General features: G+C 35.2%; 1 protein-coding gene across 2 annotated transcripts in view; it reads right to left on the reverse strand.

Moving 5' to 3' along the window:
* Positions 1–926: 926 nt before the first annotated feature.
* The window catches only part of RTTN (rotatin), an 87,536-nt gene continuing 73,731 nt past the window's right edge, over positions 927–14,731 (reverse strand). For both annotated transcript variants that reach the window (XM_061364652.1, XM_061364651.1), the window contains exons 42-49: positions 13,110–13,204; positions 10,075–10,152; positions 8,641–8,767; positions 7,191–7,393; positions 5,070–5,337; positions 3,792–3,895; positions 3,379–3,448; positions 927–1,371 (exon numbers count right to left, since the gene is read on the reverse strand). In XM_061364652.1, the coding sequence (XP_061220636.1) occupies positions 1,289–1,371; positions 3,379–3,448; positions 3,792–3,895; positions 5,070–5,337; positions 7,191–7,393; positions 8,641–8,767; positions 10,075–10,152; positions 13,110–13,204 (1,028 nt within the window). In that variant the 3' untranslated portion in view covers positions 927–1,288. The remainder of the gene's footprint in view (positions 1,372–3,378; positions 3,449–3,791; positions 3,896–5,069; positions 5,338–7,190; positions 7,394–8,640; positions 8,768–10,074; positions 10,153–13,109; positions 13,205–14,731) is intronic.

Here is a 14,731-nt window from a genome sequence, read left to right on the forward strand (position 1 = left end):
TAACAAACGCTTTGCAAGTTACAATAATTATGCAATGTATCAAGTGGGAAAGAATCAGGCTCTGGTGCTGCTTTTAGTTAGGTGGAGGAGCGGGAGGTTAGCTGATAATTACATTTCTAGTAATGATTTAATCCAGTCACTCTGTCATGCTTATGTCAGCTGAATAATTTCAAGTCACACATTATTTATAAGTATCACAAATCAAATAAACAAAATCCCCTCTATCAGTGGAAAATACTTTCAGTACCTGGTTAGAAAGACTAATTGCAGGTTGACATGACCTTGCTACAACACTATTAGAGATGTTATCAAAGTTGTGCTTTCTATTTGCTCCCTTTAAGCTGTTCCTGACATAAAATAAAAAACTTCAGGTGTTGAAGGAAATGGAAACACCCTGCTCGAATGTTTCAGAAGCACGTTCAGTAAAACTGTCATGTGCTCAGGCATCAATGTGTTTTTCTTTCAAACTCATTCAGAACAGATTACTAGAAAGCTTATGACAATAGTTATATAATAGCAGTTCAAAGATAACACAGGCCTGGATATCAGACTGTTTTTTTCCTTAGGGAAAATATTTGAAGTGTTTATAAATTGGAAACCAACAGATTATGTCTCAAGTATTTTCTACAATGTTATAGCATAACTAGAACTGATAACATATACCTCCCACCCTGAATAAACTGCTGTATTAATATAACTGTCACCTGTAATACCAGCAATTGAGAGATCTTTTTCAACTGTTAGCATCTTAAATAAAAAAGAAAAAGCAACAGTTTGAACTGAAAACTGTTGAAACTAAAATACACCTTACTGTTCTATACCTAATAGGTATAACATATCATGACTGCCAACATTTTCATTTCTTGAATCACAGTATGCACTGTGCACATGTATAACATTATAAATGACAATCCACTGACAACAAATGCTGATTTCAATTAAAAACCTCTTTATTAAGACCAATCCAAACCAGCAATTCTAATACTTTACAGTAACAATTTCAATGCATAATTTAGAAAAATTACTGATTTTTCACATCCTTTTCATCTGTACATTCCTTCTTCTGTGTACATACTATACATAGCATCATTATGATTTCCCATTGGGATTACATTACCGCATTTAGTGCGATTTCTTTGGTTCAAAGTGATGAATTTCTTCCTCAAAGGCTTCATAAACTTCCTCCATTGCATATATGCTGCTGCTACTGATCCATGAATTAGAAGTGTTTTCTTCAAACTTCCGAGTAAGCTGTTCACTTTCAATATAAGTCATTCTCTGATGATGGTTAACAATCAAGAAGCTGCACTATATTCTCTAAGCATTTTAAATAGTAGGCATGTAGCTCATTTTCTTCTGGCTGTGGAATAGCTAAAAGGAAATTAAAAAAAACCCATGATTTGAAATTCTGGTTAATTCTTAATAAAAAAATTACTTTTTTAAAAAATGGCATCAAATGCCTTGCATTTGAGGATGTGAAACTCATTTATGATCTTAACTTGTATATTAATGAGTAGCAAATCGAGTACTCATACTTTATGGTGCAAATTCTGTTTTTTTTTGTTTTGTTTTGTTCAAAGGCTAGATTTTCGCAGCTTTCCAAGCTCCCATTTGGTCGTGACAAAAAAAGTGAGAACTGCCTTTTGGTTATGCTATGTTACAATCAAGTCATGCTTTGTTCTTCTTCAGACTTCTTGGGCTCAGCAAAGCGAGAAATGTAAAATAACAATAGCCATGTTGAAATATTCCCCCATTTACACTCATAAGAACAATCTACCATTTTAGCCCAATTATTACTGTAACGTGATTAAGGGGTACTTACTAGGGTAGGCTAGTTGGGAACCTTAATGCAGGAAAATAGATACTGCAACTTCCCATGACTGTAAACAGCAACAATTACAGTTCATACTCAATAACTTCAGACTCAATATTCTGACACTTCAATGGTTATTGAATTAAAAATTGCTATTTCAGTCTAGAAATTTGTGTTCTAAAGCTGTACCTACATAAATGGGGATTAATATTATGAGGCACCGGTCTGAAAAAAGATACGTATTTCTACCTTGCTGATTCAACATACTGTTTTGAAAATTCCCTGATTAGTGGTAGCTATGCTACAAAGAACAACAAAAACTTACCTATAAATTAACACACTATGAATATATGAAATGTTGCATCTGTTATATTTAATAATTGACTTTGTAAAGGATGAGTTTGAAACAGTACACTGACAAAACCAATGGATTTGGGTGACAGTACAGAAGGATTAGCATGAGATAGTCTAGCAAGAATACATCTCCTTATTAGTATACTAACAAACAATGTTTAACGTGCAGAAATTCTGTGGCAATTTGTTTGTGCAAAGTACTATGGGAACCTGGTATCATAAGTCCCCCAGATTGATAAACCTATTTGACTACATCTATCAAACAATTAAAATGACACATTTGCATATTTCTGCAAGATCAGAGTGCTCCAATAAACCCCAGTTACAGACCAGTGTTTGAACACCCTTCAAAATAAATACTCTAGAACTGAAGATGGCAACCTATCACAGTATCACAGTATCACAGTATGTCAGAGATTGGAAGGGACCTCAAAAGATCATCTAGTCCAATCCCCCTGCCGGAGCAGGAACACCTAGAGAAGGTTACACAGGAACGTGTCCAGGCGGGTTTTGAATGTCTCCAAACAAGGAGATTCCACAACCTCCGTGGGCAGCCTGTTCCAGTGTTCCGTCACCCTCACTGAGAAGAAGTTTCTTCTCAGGTTTAAGTGGAACCTCTTGTGCTCCAATTTGTACCCATTACCCCTTGTCCTTTCATTGTTTGCCACTGAGAAGAGCCTGGCTCCATCCTCGTGACACTCCCCCTTTATATATTTATATACACTAATAACCTATCATATAAAAGCTATTCAAATGCTAGTTATATTCAGTCAGTTAAGCAAAAAACTCAAGTCTTCAGAAAGCACGCTAACTCATGGTACAGTATTTTAAGACTGGCACAATGATCTGTTCTGATGCCTTCCCTTCGTGGCTGAACACAGGTTGAGCACTGTTAAGCAAAGTCATTGCTAGATGAACAACTTATTGCAAACTTTGCTGCAAGCACAATCAGAATTACAGTTACAAACCAATCTTAGCAATCACCTGAGGTATTATTTATAGTATGTTAACCAAGAGGCATTTTTCTGTATCTGTATTTTTAAGATGCCTAACCATAAACCATATTATTACTCATGATTTTAGAGACAAAAGTATCCTTTCAAAAAACTGTAGCACAACAAAAACTTATTGTGATTATATAAATTGAAATGTATTCACAATCTGATTGACAAAAAAATACAGAACTTGTATTATTTGCAAATAAGACTTACTTTTCTTTGCTAAAGAATAAGCCTCATCTATTATTCTCCTTATTGATGGATTCTTCAAAGTCACTTTTGCCTGTAGCACACAAAACCACACAAAATAGTGACATGACTTTCTTCCCCACATGTTCACACTTTAACAGTGAAGCTTAGAAAATTAATGTAATTCAGCAGAATCTTTGAATTTCCATGACTGTATCATCATACAGATTGCATTTATATAAGCAGTTATAAATCAGAGAGGACAAGCTGCTTCCTTACCATGTTGCTTAACCTCCTAGTCTGAGCACCTATGCGAATACAAAAATAAAATGGAACTGCTATTATAAACTTCACTTTTATTTACTTAAAGGTTGCTGTACTGTTTACAGCATAAAAGTTACATTACAAATTTTTCAAGTATTTCTTAAAATGCTAACCTTCTGATAGTTGTGAAGCAAAGCCCAAAACGAAACTGCTCCTATTCTCTGAACATCACAACTGTCACTTTCCAAACAGCCAGACAGGACTGCAACCGCTTTATCTAATGAAGAAAATAAAGCATTAACAAACAAAATAGAAAAACTAAACCACAAAAAAACCCAAACTGCAACTAGAAAATATAATCAAATCCACACAAATACATATACATGTCTCAGTATTTTGGAGCACACTTGTTTTTATGACAAGTATTGTATGTCAGAGGAATTATACAAACTTTATTATCCAATTAAATTTAAATGTGCTTATGAAATTGGCAGACTGCATTCAAAGAAGCATTAAAAAGAATACAGCAAACCAAAACTAAGCAAGGTAAACATTAGGGCATCAGTAATAAAACATGCACAGCCATCAGCTATGCACAGAGACTGAGTAAGCCATGAAACTGTCTTACAACTCCCAGTCTCCACAATTAGAGCCGCATCAGGATGGAAATTAAGATGTTTTCATTTTCCTTAGTGCTTATTATGTAGAGTATTTCTAACCAATGAGAAATATTTGCCACCCCTTAGTAGGTGCCTTAATTTCTTAGCTTTGCTCTGAAGCCAGACTCCTCAAGTTTGCTTACTCACTTTGTGATAAAAAGTCACAGATTATGGAACTGAGTAATGTATGCTTAATTAAGTAGCAAATCATCCCTTAGGAAAAAAAGAAAAGCATGGACACTACAGAAAACCTACTGAGAAAGACAGGAGCATTCTTTGCAGTTAAATAGGGGGAAAAGGCCTTTTACAAAAAAAAAAAAAAAAAAGAAAAATGTTCTGTGAATGCTGTTACATTAAATGTACATGCCGTGACATAACACAAAATAATCTGTCTCAGCATTTGTGACTTGCAGGAGCTAATACATTTTGACCAACTGAAAGACAGGAACTTTATTTCTTTCAAATTGACTGACACAAACGATCCCTCAAAACCCCCCTGAAAATGGGCTGTTTGAAAAAACTGCAAAAATCCTTTTATTCATCATGTGTTACTATATATTATCAGTCTCCTCTCTTATATTTTTAACTTTTTGCTTGTCTTCTGCTATATATTATTTGATTTTCTGCCAAAATACATATTCTATAATTACTTCTACAAAAATAGTTTTTATGAAAATGCTTTTCTAAACAACAGTGTTCTTGGTCAGTAACTGAAATTGCAACAAAACATGGTATTCTGGAAGGCCCAATATTCTCAGAGTAAAATAGCTTGAATACCTTTTAGATACTTACCGTTAGCTAAAATCTTTGGCTTATTAGTTGTACTAAAACAAATGTTATGTAGAATAAGAAGTGCTAGATGTTGGCTGCTTTTGTGTTTGTATTTACACATTTCCACAATCTGGTCTAAAAACCCATTTATCTTCATAATCATCTGCTGTCCCTCTTCTCCAAAAGATATGTTCAGTAGCAGCTTTAGCCAAAGAGTAGACACATTACCAGGAGTTTTATTACTTCCTTTTGGTAATGAAAGAGACAAAAAGTTCTGCAGGAAGTTACTCTGTCAGACAGAAGAAGAAAGATGTTAGAAATTATAGTTGTCCATGTTTTGTTCATTGCTGTCTGACCTTCCAGTCTGCACACTTGACCAAAACCTAGTATTAATGTTTCATTTACATATTTCAGGGAACCCATTGTTATAGTCAGAAATTTTTGAAAGAATTGCATATGAAAAAAGTATCCACATCTTGGTTAAAATGTTAATATAGTAAAATACATTTTCTTCTGTAATAATTTATGCAATGTAGTTACAGAAAAGTTTACCATATTTCATTAAAGGCTAATTCCCATCGCTACCTAAGCTTCTTGCTATGCACTTAGCATTTATGCCAAAAAATAAGCTAGAAAAAAAATTAACTGAATCAATGCACTACTTAATGCATTCTTGATTCCTCACTTATTATTGCTTGCATTATTAGCACATGTTAAAGAGATCATAGACTATCTCAAGTTGGAAAGGATTTATAAAGGATCTATAGTCCCAACCCCCTTCACTGACAGCCATAGGAATGTTGTCTGGTTTTGTAAGCTTTGAAGAAAGAGATCAGTGTGTTGCTGTGGCATACACTACTCCTTCTTAATCTCAGTGTTTGCCTCCACTTTAAGGAGACTCTGAGCAGATGAAAACCTATTCCCCATCGCATAGGAGAAAAGTTCTAAGATAACACTCCTATGACTATGATGAAACAAATCCTTGACTAAATATTCCCAACCTCACAGACTTTCAACAACACATACAGGCATCTAGTTAAAAGCTAACAATCCAGCATCAAACCTCACTGTAGATTTCTTCACATGAATATAATATTGGCAATTTAATTTTCACAGATGGAATTAATAATTGAGCATTGCTTACACTTATGAAAGCAGAGCTCAGGAGAGAGAACAAAGACTAAGTATGATCACACTAGAGAGAAACTCTGAACACAGCAAAAGCCAAACCAATTCACAGACCAACTACCATAGAAACTGTTAGTTTCTATCACAAAGTTTGAGTTTCAGCAATTTTATAACTGTATGACCAGATTTTACAGAATTAGCACTACAAAAAGATCATACTTCTCCCTGCCTTCTCTAACAGGCAATTAGCACAGAACACTGTTAATGTAAATTGAGATAAATTGTTGAAATTATTAAGCTACTATAAAAGATCCTAAAAACAAACACACTTTTTATAAGTTCTATCGTGTTAGCTAGTTTTATCATATCACCACTGTAGTTGATGTTCTACATGGTTTGACTGCTCAAGGTGTTGAATTTATTTAAATGATCAATATTAAATTTTAACAAAACAGATTTCTCAAAAAAAAGTTCATAAAATAGAGCAAGGATCATTCAATATGCAAACTAAAAATGGAAAAGATAGTATTTATATATTCTTATTTATATAATAATAGATTCCTAACTAACAGTCAATTATAGACATGCACATCTCTTAAACTATAATTTTTACAAAGATTGTATCATACCTTATGCCTAACAACTTATAAAATGTGTAATTTCTTGTTTACCCCCATGCAGTTTGTTCTACTGCATGCTCCTTTGTACTATCCACTAGTGATTGCTACCAATATATATAGCTATTAAATTTTTTACACTTCACTGAAATTGAGAGGTTATAAAAAGCTCTAGTAAAATTTGGCTCCGTGTATGCTTTTTCTGCTCAGACTATGAACACGACTGAATTACATGATTCTCTTTGGGAACAGTAACACAACTGAGGAGACAATGGCTTTGATTTCTGCAGAAACATCTCCATAAGATCACAGAACATTCCATACTGAAATATGAGGGTTTATTAAAAAGAAAAATGCATCCATCACATTCCTAATATCAAGAATATTATGTACTTACCTTCTGAATTATGCCTTTACAGTCATGAGACAAAGCAAGGTTAGAAAGAAGACAAAAGACCACCTGCTGAATTGGGCTGTTATCATTTGACACTTGGGAAGCCAATTTCAAGACGCTATGCATTAATGAATTGCCAGCTGCATTTCTTGCAGATGGAAGTGATGATGATTGTCCACCACTGGCCCAACAAAGTGAAGTACAACCTTAAAAAAATTGAATGTTTATCATATGAGAAATGTACATATACTTAAAAAATAAAATAAATCTATAGAAAGGGCAGTCTAACAGCTCAAAGACTGAGATGGGACTTTCAAAAGGAGTGTGTATAATTTTTTCTTTGAACCACAGTGAAGTCAGTGGGACATGCTGTGAATAGAAATGTGAAGTTTTTAACAGCTGAAAACATCTACATGTATTTCTTTGTTTGACTACACTAAGGGGAAGTGGCTAACCTGTTCAGAGCAGGTAAGTTTGGGTCACCTCATAAATCAACTATTTTGAACAGAAAATAAAAATCTGATGAAACTAAAACTACTTGCCCTTATTAGCGAGGAGTTAAGAAACAAGAAAGACCATCAGGACTTCAGCTTGACTTCCAGTATGTCACAGGACATTACATTTTAATTTTATATCCTGTGGTTGACTAATACATATTTGACCATTCTTCAGTCCACATTATGAAAAAAGTCTTTAATTCAAAAAAAAAAAAAAAAAAAAGGCATCACAAGCTCATTTAAGGTGTGAGGACACTAACTAAAAAGATGGTTAAAAAGCTCAGACTGTTCAGTTAATATATTTTAACTATGTTAACTCTTTTATGGTATTTTGACAGATACTAATGTGTCTCTTCAAGCCACTAGCAAATAATTACCTGAGTCAATAACCAGGATATGGAAAACCAAATTCATATTAGTGGAAAAAAAACCCACCAAAAACTATTACTCATAAATAGAAAGAAAAGATTTATTCAAATGACAAAGAGAATCCTTATGAAAAATACACAAATATAAGCTAGTGAGACGAATGCACAAATAAATGGAAGAAATTTAGTATGGAATTAAATTATATTATTGTATAAACCAGAATGTTCTCAGTAAGGGCTGTATGAAGTACTGATACATTGTTCTCCTACAGAGAATTCCTAGAGTAGTATTTTTATAGAATACTATTCAGTTTGGCAAGATTTTCACTGTAACCTTCAAACATAATGGTTTGAATTTAATGCTATTTAATCCTTTAATACAATTGTACTCTTGCTAAATCCAATAGACTGAAACACGATCAGAAAAAAAAGTCTTGCATGTATTAAAATAAAAATTCTTGACAGACTTTGATGGACCAGGGCTTTTACAATTCCCTGTTATGGTATTCATAAACATTCTAAAAGTTTTTCTGTCTTAATTATTCTGGTTAAATATTTGGATGTATTACATCATAAAGTGACTCCTACCTGTAGGATAGTTTGCAGTGTAGACACAAAGCAAATGCAGAGCTATTTGCATTGAGGAGTCGTCCACTAAAAACCATGGCCATAGTGAATGCAGAACAGGAACAAGATGAGCTTTGAGTGCTGCTATCTACAAGAACATGAGGAAGAATTTAAACTGCTAAACTATTAAATACTTTGAAAATGAAGCAGAAACAGAATGAGAAAAGAATATTTTTATCTTATTGCACCCCATTATTTTGCTGTAAAAGATTGTAGGGAGAGAACTGACACCTTAATTTCAACACTAATGAAACCAATTCTATCCCAGTTAAAACAAGCACTTATTTTAATTACTGAGACATGGAAACAAAAGTTCATTCATTCCAACTGTGGTTGTTCAAGAGCTCCCTATTCTAAAGTTTTGTTCTACACCAACTAAACTAATTATTAGAACACAAAATGCATGGAACTAGAAGACTGCAGTTCTACAGAGCAAATGATAAAAAACTTCAGCTACCAACTGAAACCTCCTTCTCTTTTCCAAGAAATTGTCTCTGCAAACCCCTGACCGAAACAAAACAAAACAAAATATTCTACAATATCTCTTATCTGATATTATGACACAATAAAATTATGGGGACCTTAAGGACAATGAGATGGCTTATTCAGGTCCATAGTTTACATGATGCTCTATATACAAAAGTGGTGCTAACACATGCCCACAATAGGGAACTTCTGCAAGCTCTGGAAATCTTGGGTTTCCACCAATGCATTTGCTGAAAGTAGCACAAGTTGTACCACAGTGCCAAGACAAATTTAACTAAAAATTTAACTATGAAAGAGAAAATGGGAATAAATGTGTGAAAGGTATCAGCAATAAGACAGAGTAGTGATCAGAAATTAAGAACACAGGAAAGAATGAAAGAAAGTAATGTAGAATTTTCCCCATGTTAAAAGCAGGTAAGCAGAAGAACCAAAGTAGAAAAGAAATTGAAAAGCACAAACTAAAAAAACCCAAACAAAACAACAAAGAATGTGAAATGAAAAGAAGAAATTCAAAACAAGGCTTTGAGCAAGGAAAATTATGAAAAAAAAACCCAAGATGAAATTAAAATTGTACCTTGCAAGATTAGTGTAATTTAACTCAAAGAAAAATAAATACCAAATTATTATTTACAGTTTGGGATTTTGTGGGGATTTTTTTGTGTGGTTTTTTTGGGGGGTATGGGTTATTTTTCTTTTGCTTGTTTGTTTGGGTTTTCTGTCTTTCAGACATTGACTTCCTGTGCATGTATGAAATATTCTTAGGAGGCAGGAATTTAAAGTATTTCTTCCATTAATATCAAGCTTTAATTTAGCCAGCTTGAAAATAACTTCAAAGTAGAAAAAAAAAAAATCAAGATCTTCATTCACTAACTGAATATGCTCACATTATTTCACAGTAAGAATACTTACTTTACATTCTTCATTTTGAAAGAGGCAGTTTCTGAGGAGCTGCATAGAACACCTTAACTGTTTGTTAAGGTTATCCTCCTATCCAGAGAAATATATTTGAAGATCATCAGCAAAAGACCAGAATTATTTTTGTACAAGAACAAAAGCAATTTCAAAGGAGAGATGCAAATTTAAGGCATCAACACTTGGGACACATCTCTGCAGCAGTTTCGTTCTCATCTGAGGTAGGATCCATCTCAGCCAACTTTAAACACTAGTATACTAAAAACATTTATAACAAGTTACTACTAAAGACATTCATGTTAAGTTACTTGGAGTCATTCTCATCTCTCTTTATAACCCACAGATACTATTTCTAGGGGCACTGACCTGGCCAAATGCAGAGATCAGTAATGTAGAACTCTATATCGCTTATAACTAATGAAGAATGGGTGGGCACACTTTCTGAGTATTTGTTCCACCCTAAGGCAGACATCTAAAACAAGTCAAATTAATCACTCCCTAGAAGCACCTATTTTCCTTTCTTGGATAACAACAAGGATAAACGAGGTCTGTCCTACAGATCTCTACATTTGGTCAGATCGATCCATCCTTATATTCTCAGCATATTGGTTCCCTATCCAAAATAATAGGAATAGTTTCCATCCTGATAAGAATATTACAAAGATAAATACAGACCTTTGGATAGTAAAGTCCTATATTGAGATTCAAATATGCAAGTAAAAAAAAAATAAAAATCTATCTTTGTGACAGTTCTGGAACACTAAAAGGCTAATGATGGCTGACCTAACTTTTATAAAGTTGACATACTAAACTACTTCTGAAAGACAATCAAATTACAATACCTTGTTCACCACAGCAGACTATTTCTGTTATATCAAGCATAAAGGAATAAAAATATAAAAGTAATTATTGTGAACAAAAAGGAATATCAGGTAAAACAGTTAAAAGAAAAGAAAGAAAAAAGCTCCGATAACTTCACTTTGAGAACTACATCCCAAAGTGGGCTGGGGGCAGTTTTGTGAATCATCAGCTGAATCTTACTTTTCCTCATGTGAAACTAGAGTACTTGTCATTATGTACCACATATGATGAACAGCACAGTTACATATGATATAGCAACCTATAGTCCCAGCTCAGCAAAGAAATCTGCCACAAAGCCTTTTGCAAATCTCTTTCAAATAATTCTTAACTGAGCAGTGTTTCTGACCTTTCTCAGAGGCTCTTTCCTTTCAGGTTTTAAATTCCTTCTACAAATGTCCCCAGATTTTCCCTTCTCAACCCAAGAAATATCAACCTTGCTGGACATATCCAGGGCAGGACACCTTCCAGCCTCCACCCCTTGAACAAAGGATAACAAATGTGCTTAGGAAATCTCAAGAAAAAATATGGTAGCTTTCAAATGTCAGGGTCAAACTCAAATTCTTTAAAGAGCTCACTGTTATAAAACACAGTTCCACACTCGCAAATCAAGGCTAATGTCCGGATCTGCCAACGCCTTGGGGAAAAATACTGTTGAGTTCAAACAATGCAGAAATATCCTGCAGGAAGATGCTTTCCGCACTTTCTGCTTTATGTGGAAGTGGACAAGATATCAAAGTTGACAGCAGAGGTTATTGTTTGTATTTTAAAAATTCTTTTAGATGAAAGTGGTAGAAAACAACAGATTGCACAAAAATCTTATGAAATGCTTGTCTGATAGTAAGAAATAATCTATGTCTAGGTGTGGTAAGCAAGAGCTGGCTGATGTGAGAGTCTGGAACAACTGGAAGGGAAGTTATTAAAAAAAAAAGGCTAAAGAAATTGTGAATGTAGAGAAGAAACTGGGAGTACAAGTGGTGGAAGGACCATGAGGTAAAAAACCGTCTCTGACAAGAGTTTATAGCCAGGGACAATTGAGTCTGATGATGAGACTGTGAGTGACATCCAGACCAAACACACAGGAGGACAGAAAACTAATTAGAATTGGAAGCCAGATAATATGACAGTGTAGAGAATTAAAAACTGTGACTTACATGTACAAGCAGAATTGGTTTTAGGGTGTGGAGAAGACTGACTTGGTACAGAGACAGACAACAACAACGTGGCTAGCACTAGATGAAAGACACTGAGAGAGAAAACCTGAGAAACAGAAAAAATACTATTGTGGAAACCAGATGGGAAAAATTGGCTGGATTGGATACGACCATGAAGTCAAGGCTGAAAATCCAAGTATGTTTGAAAATAATACAGTACTCTTAGATACTGTTGTGAGCTAAATACATATAAATATCAAGCGCTGACAGGTGACAAATGCATGAACATGTATGTACGTGAATGTCTGAAACTGAACTTTACAACTGTCAACCAGAAGCCTGCTAGCTCGTGGCTTCAAACAGAATGGGCTAGTTTTTAATTCTAATAACCTGGACTAAAAATGAGAAGTCCTGAATCCTCCAATTACTGAAAAGATGTGAGACAGAACCACTAATTCTGAGGCTTATCATGTATTGTATTTAGCATATAGGATATTTAGAGTAAGTAAACAGGAGCTTAAGAGTTCTGGAAAGAAAAGTTGGTGGCAACAAGGATTTCTGAAAATAAACGGTCTCTGAAAGAAAGGGTCACTCTGCAAGTGAGAGAAAATCCAGGAGACTAGAGAGACACGTGGAGAGAAACATCAGTGCATGTCCAGGGTCTCTGTCCAGTAACACCCAGGACTGGTAACTGAGCAGCTGCAAAGCACCATCTGATGTGATTTTCTGCCTGACCTTCCTGAACCAGCAGATATTTACATGCTGGAAAGGGAAATTGAGACCTAATGAACACAACTCTGGGTGGGAGAGTGTGTAAGATAATCAAGTTGGAAAAAGCTCTAAAATCACTGAAACTTTAAGAAACCCTAGTATCCAGGTCCAATACAAGCTGTCACTCTGTCTCACCTGTGACAAGTAATAACAGTACTGGCCTCAAGAAAACAAACAAAAAACAAACAAACAAACAAACAAGAGCTTGGAAGTGCCTTAACATACCAGTCTTCTGATTGTTATAGTTACCTTCTTTTTCTGTGCTTTCCCAGCCTTTAAGGAATCCAGATTCAGCTGCGCATGAATATGTTTCATGTTCTCTATGCAGGTGTTTATCAAGTCAACTGAAAGATAAAAAATATTAACGTTTTGAAGTTCATTCATAATCAAAAGTATTTTATGAAACATAAAATATCTTTCTTGCAATGATCTTGATCACTGTCACCCTCCTGAACTGAGATTTAAGGATTCAGATGTTCAGACTGTGTGAGTTCATACCATATGTTATCTTTTCGATTATCAGGGAGTTACTGTCTCTGAAATAGAATGCATCTAGTTGAATGATCTTAAGAAGCAAGAATACATTTGAATCCTTTTGCAACAGAGTCCTCTGAAAAGAATGCCAAAAGGAAGGAATACTAAGATGGAAAGGGGAAGATGGATTTGGGAAGAAGAGGATAGCAACTCATAACTCTTCAGGATATCTTCAATGATGCTGCCTAGAAGAGGCAAGAGGTTATGGCATGCATTTATCTTATTTTACCCAACTTTTCCATAACAGCAGCATATTTGCTGCATCTGAGGCAGAAGGAAAGCAAATGTTGAGGTGACACAAAGTGCAAAATTTTGAATTAGGCTCTTTCCTTGGGATCTAGAGTGTTTAATTCACCACAAGATCATGGAGTGAATACATCAGTGGACAGGGGAAGAACTAGGGATTTCACAGGAGATTTCTGTAAGGCCTTTGACACAGTCCCCCACAACATCCTTCTCTCAAAATTTGAGATATACGGATGTGATGAGTGGACTCTCCGGTGGATAAGGAATTGGTTGGATGGTTCCATGCAGAGAGTAGTGGTCAATGACTCACTGTCAAGATAGAAATCTGTGACAAGCGGTGTCCCTCAGGGGTTCATAGGGGGACCAGTATTGACACATCTTGAGGGATGGGATGTCACCCAGAGCACCCTGGACAAGCTTGAGAATTGTGCCTATGTGAACCCCATGAGGACAAGGGGTAATGGCTTTAGAGTAAAAAAGTGGGGATTTAGACTAGATATGAGGAAGAAAGTTTTTACAATTAGGATGGTGAAACACTGGAACAGTTTGCCCAGAGAGTTAGTCAGTGGCCCATCTGTAGAAATATTCAAGGTAAATTTGGACAGGGCTCTGAGCAACCAAATCTACTTGAAGATGTCCCTGTTAATTGCAGAGGGGTTAGCCTAAATGACTTTTAAAGGTCCCTTCCAACCCAAATTATTGTATGATTCTGTGATAATAGGCTCATGGGATAATTCAAGTTGGATGAGACTGCCATCAGGTGCCATCTAGTCCAACCTCCTGCTCAAAGTAGGATCAGCTATAAGATCAGGAAAGGTTTCCTTGTGGCCATATTCAGTTGGGTCTTGAAACTGACCAAAGACAGAGACTGCACAGTATGTCTAGCTACTGTTTTACTGCCTTTGAATTGAAAATATTTCTTAATAATCAGTTTGCCCATTCTCTCTTGCCTCCGTACATCATGCACTGCTGTGGAAAACCTGGCTCTGTCTTCTTAAAAATCCCAGAGGTACGAGAGGGCTGCCATTAGGTCCTCCCAAAATGTTATTTCTTCCAGGCTGAACACTGACAGTTTCCTCAGTCTTTCCTTT

Source organism: Neopsephotus bourkii, unplaced genomic scaffold (genome assembly GCF_033783945.1).
Source record: "Neopsephotus bourkii isolate Nb327-2 ecotype Australia unplaced genomic scaffold, CSIRO-AGI_Nbou_v1 NB_1248, whole genome shotgun sequence".
NCBI classification, from domain to species: domain Eukaryota; kingdom Metazoa; phylum Chordata; class Aves; order Psittaciformes; family Psittacidae; genus Neopsephotus; species Neopsephotus bourkii.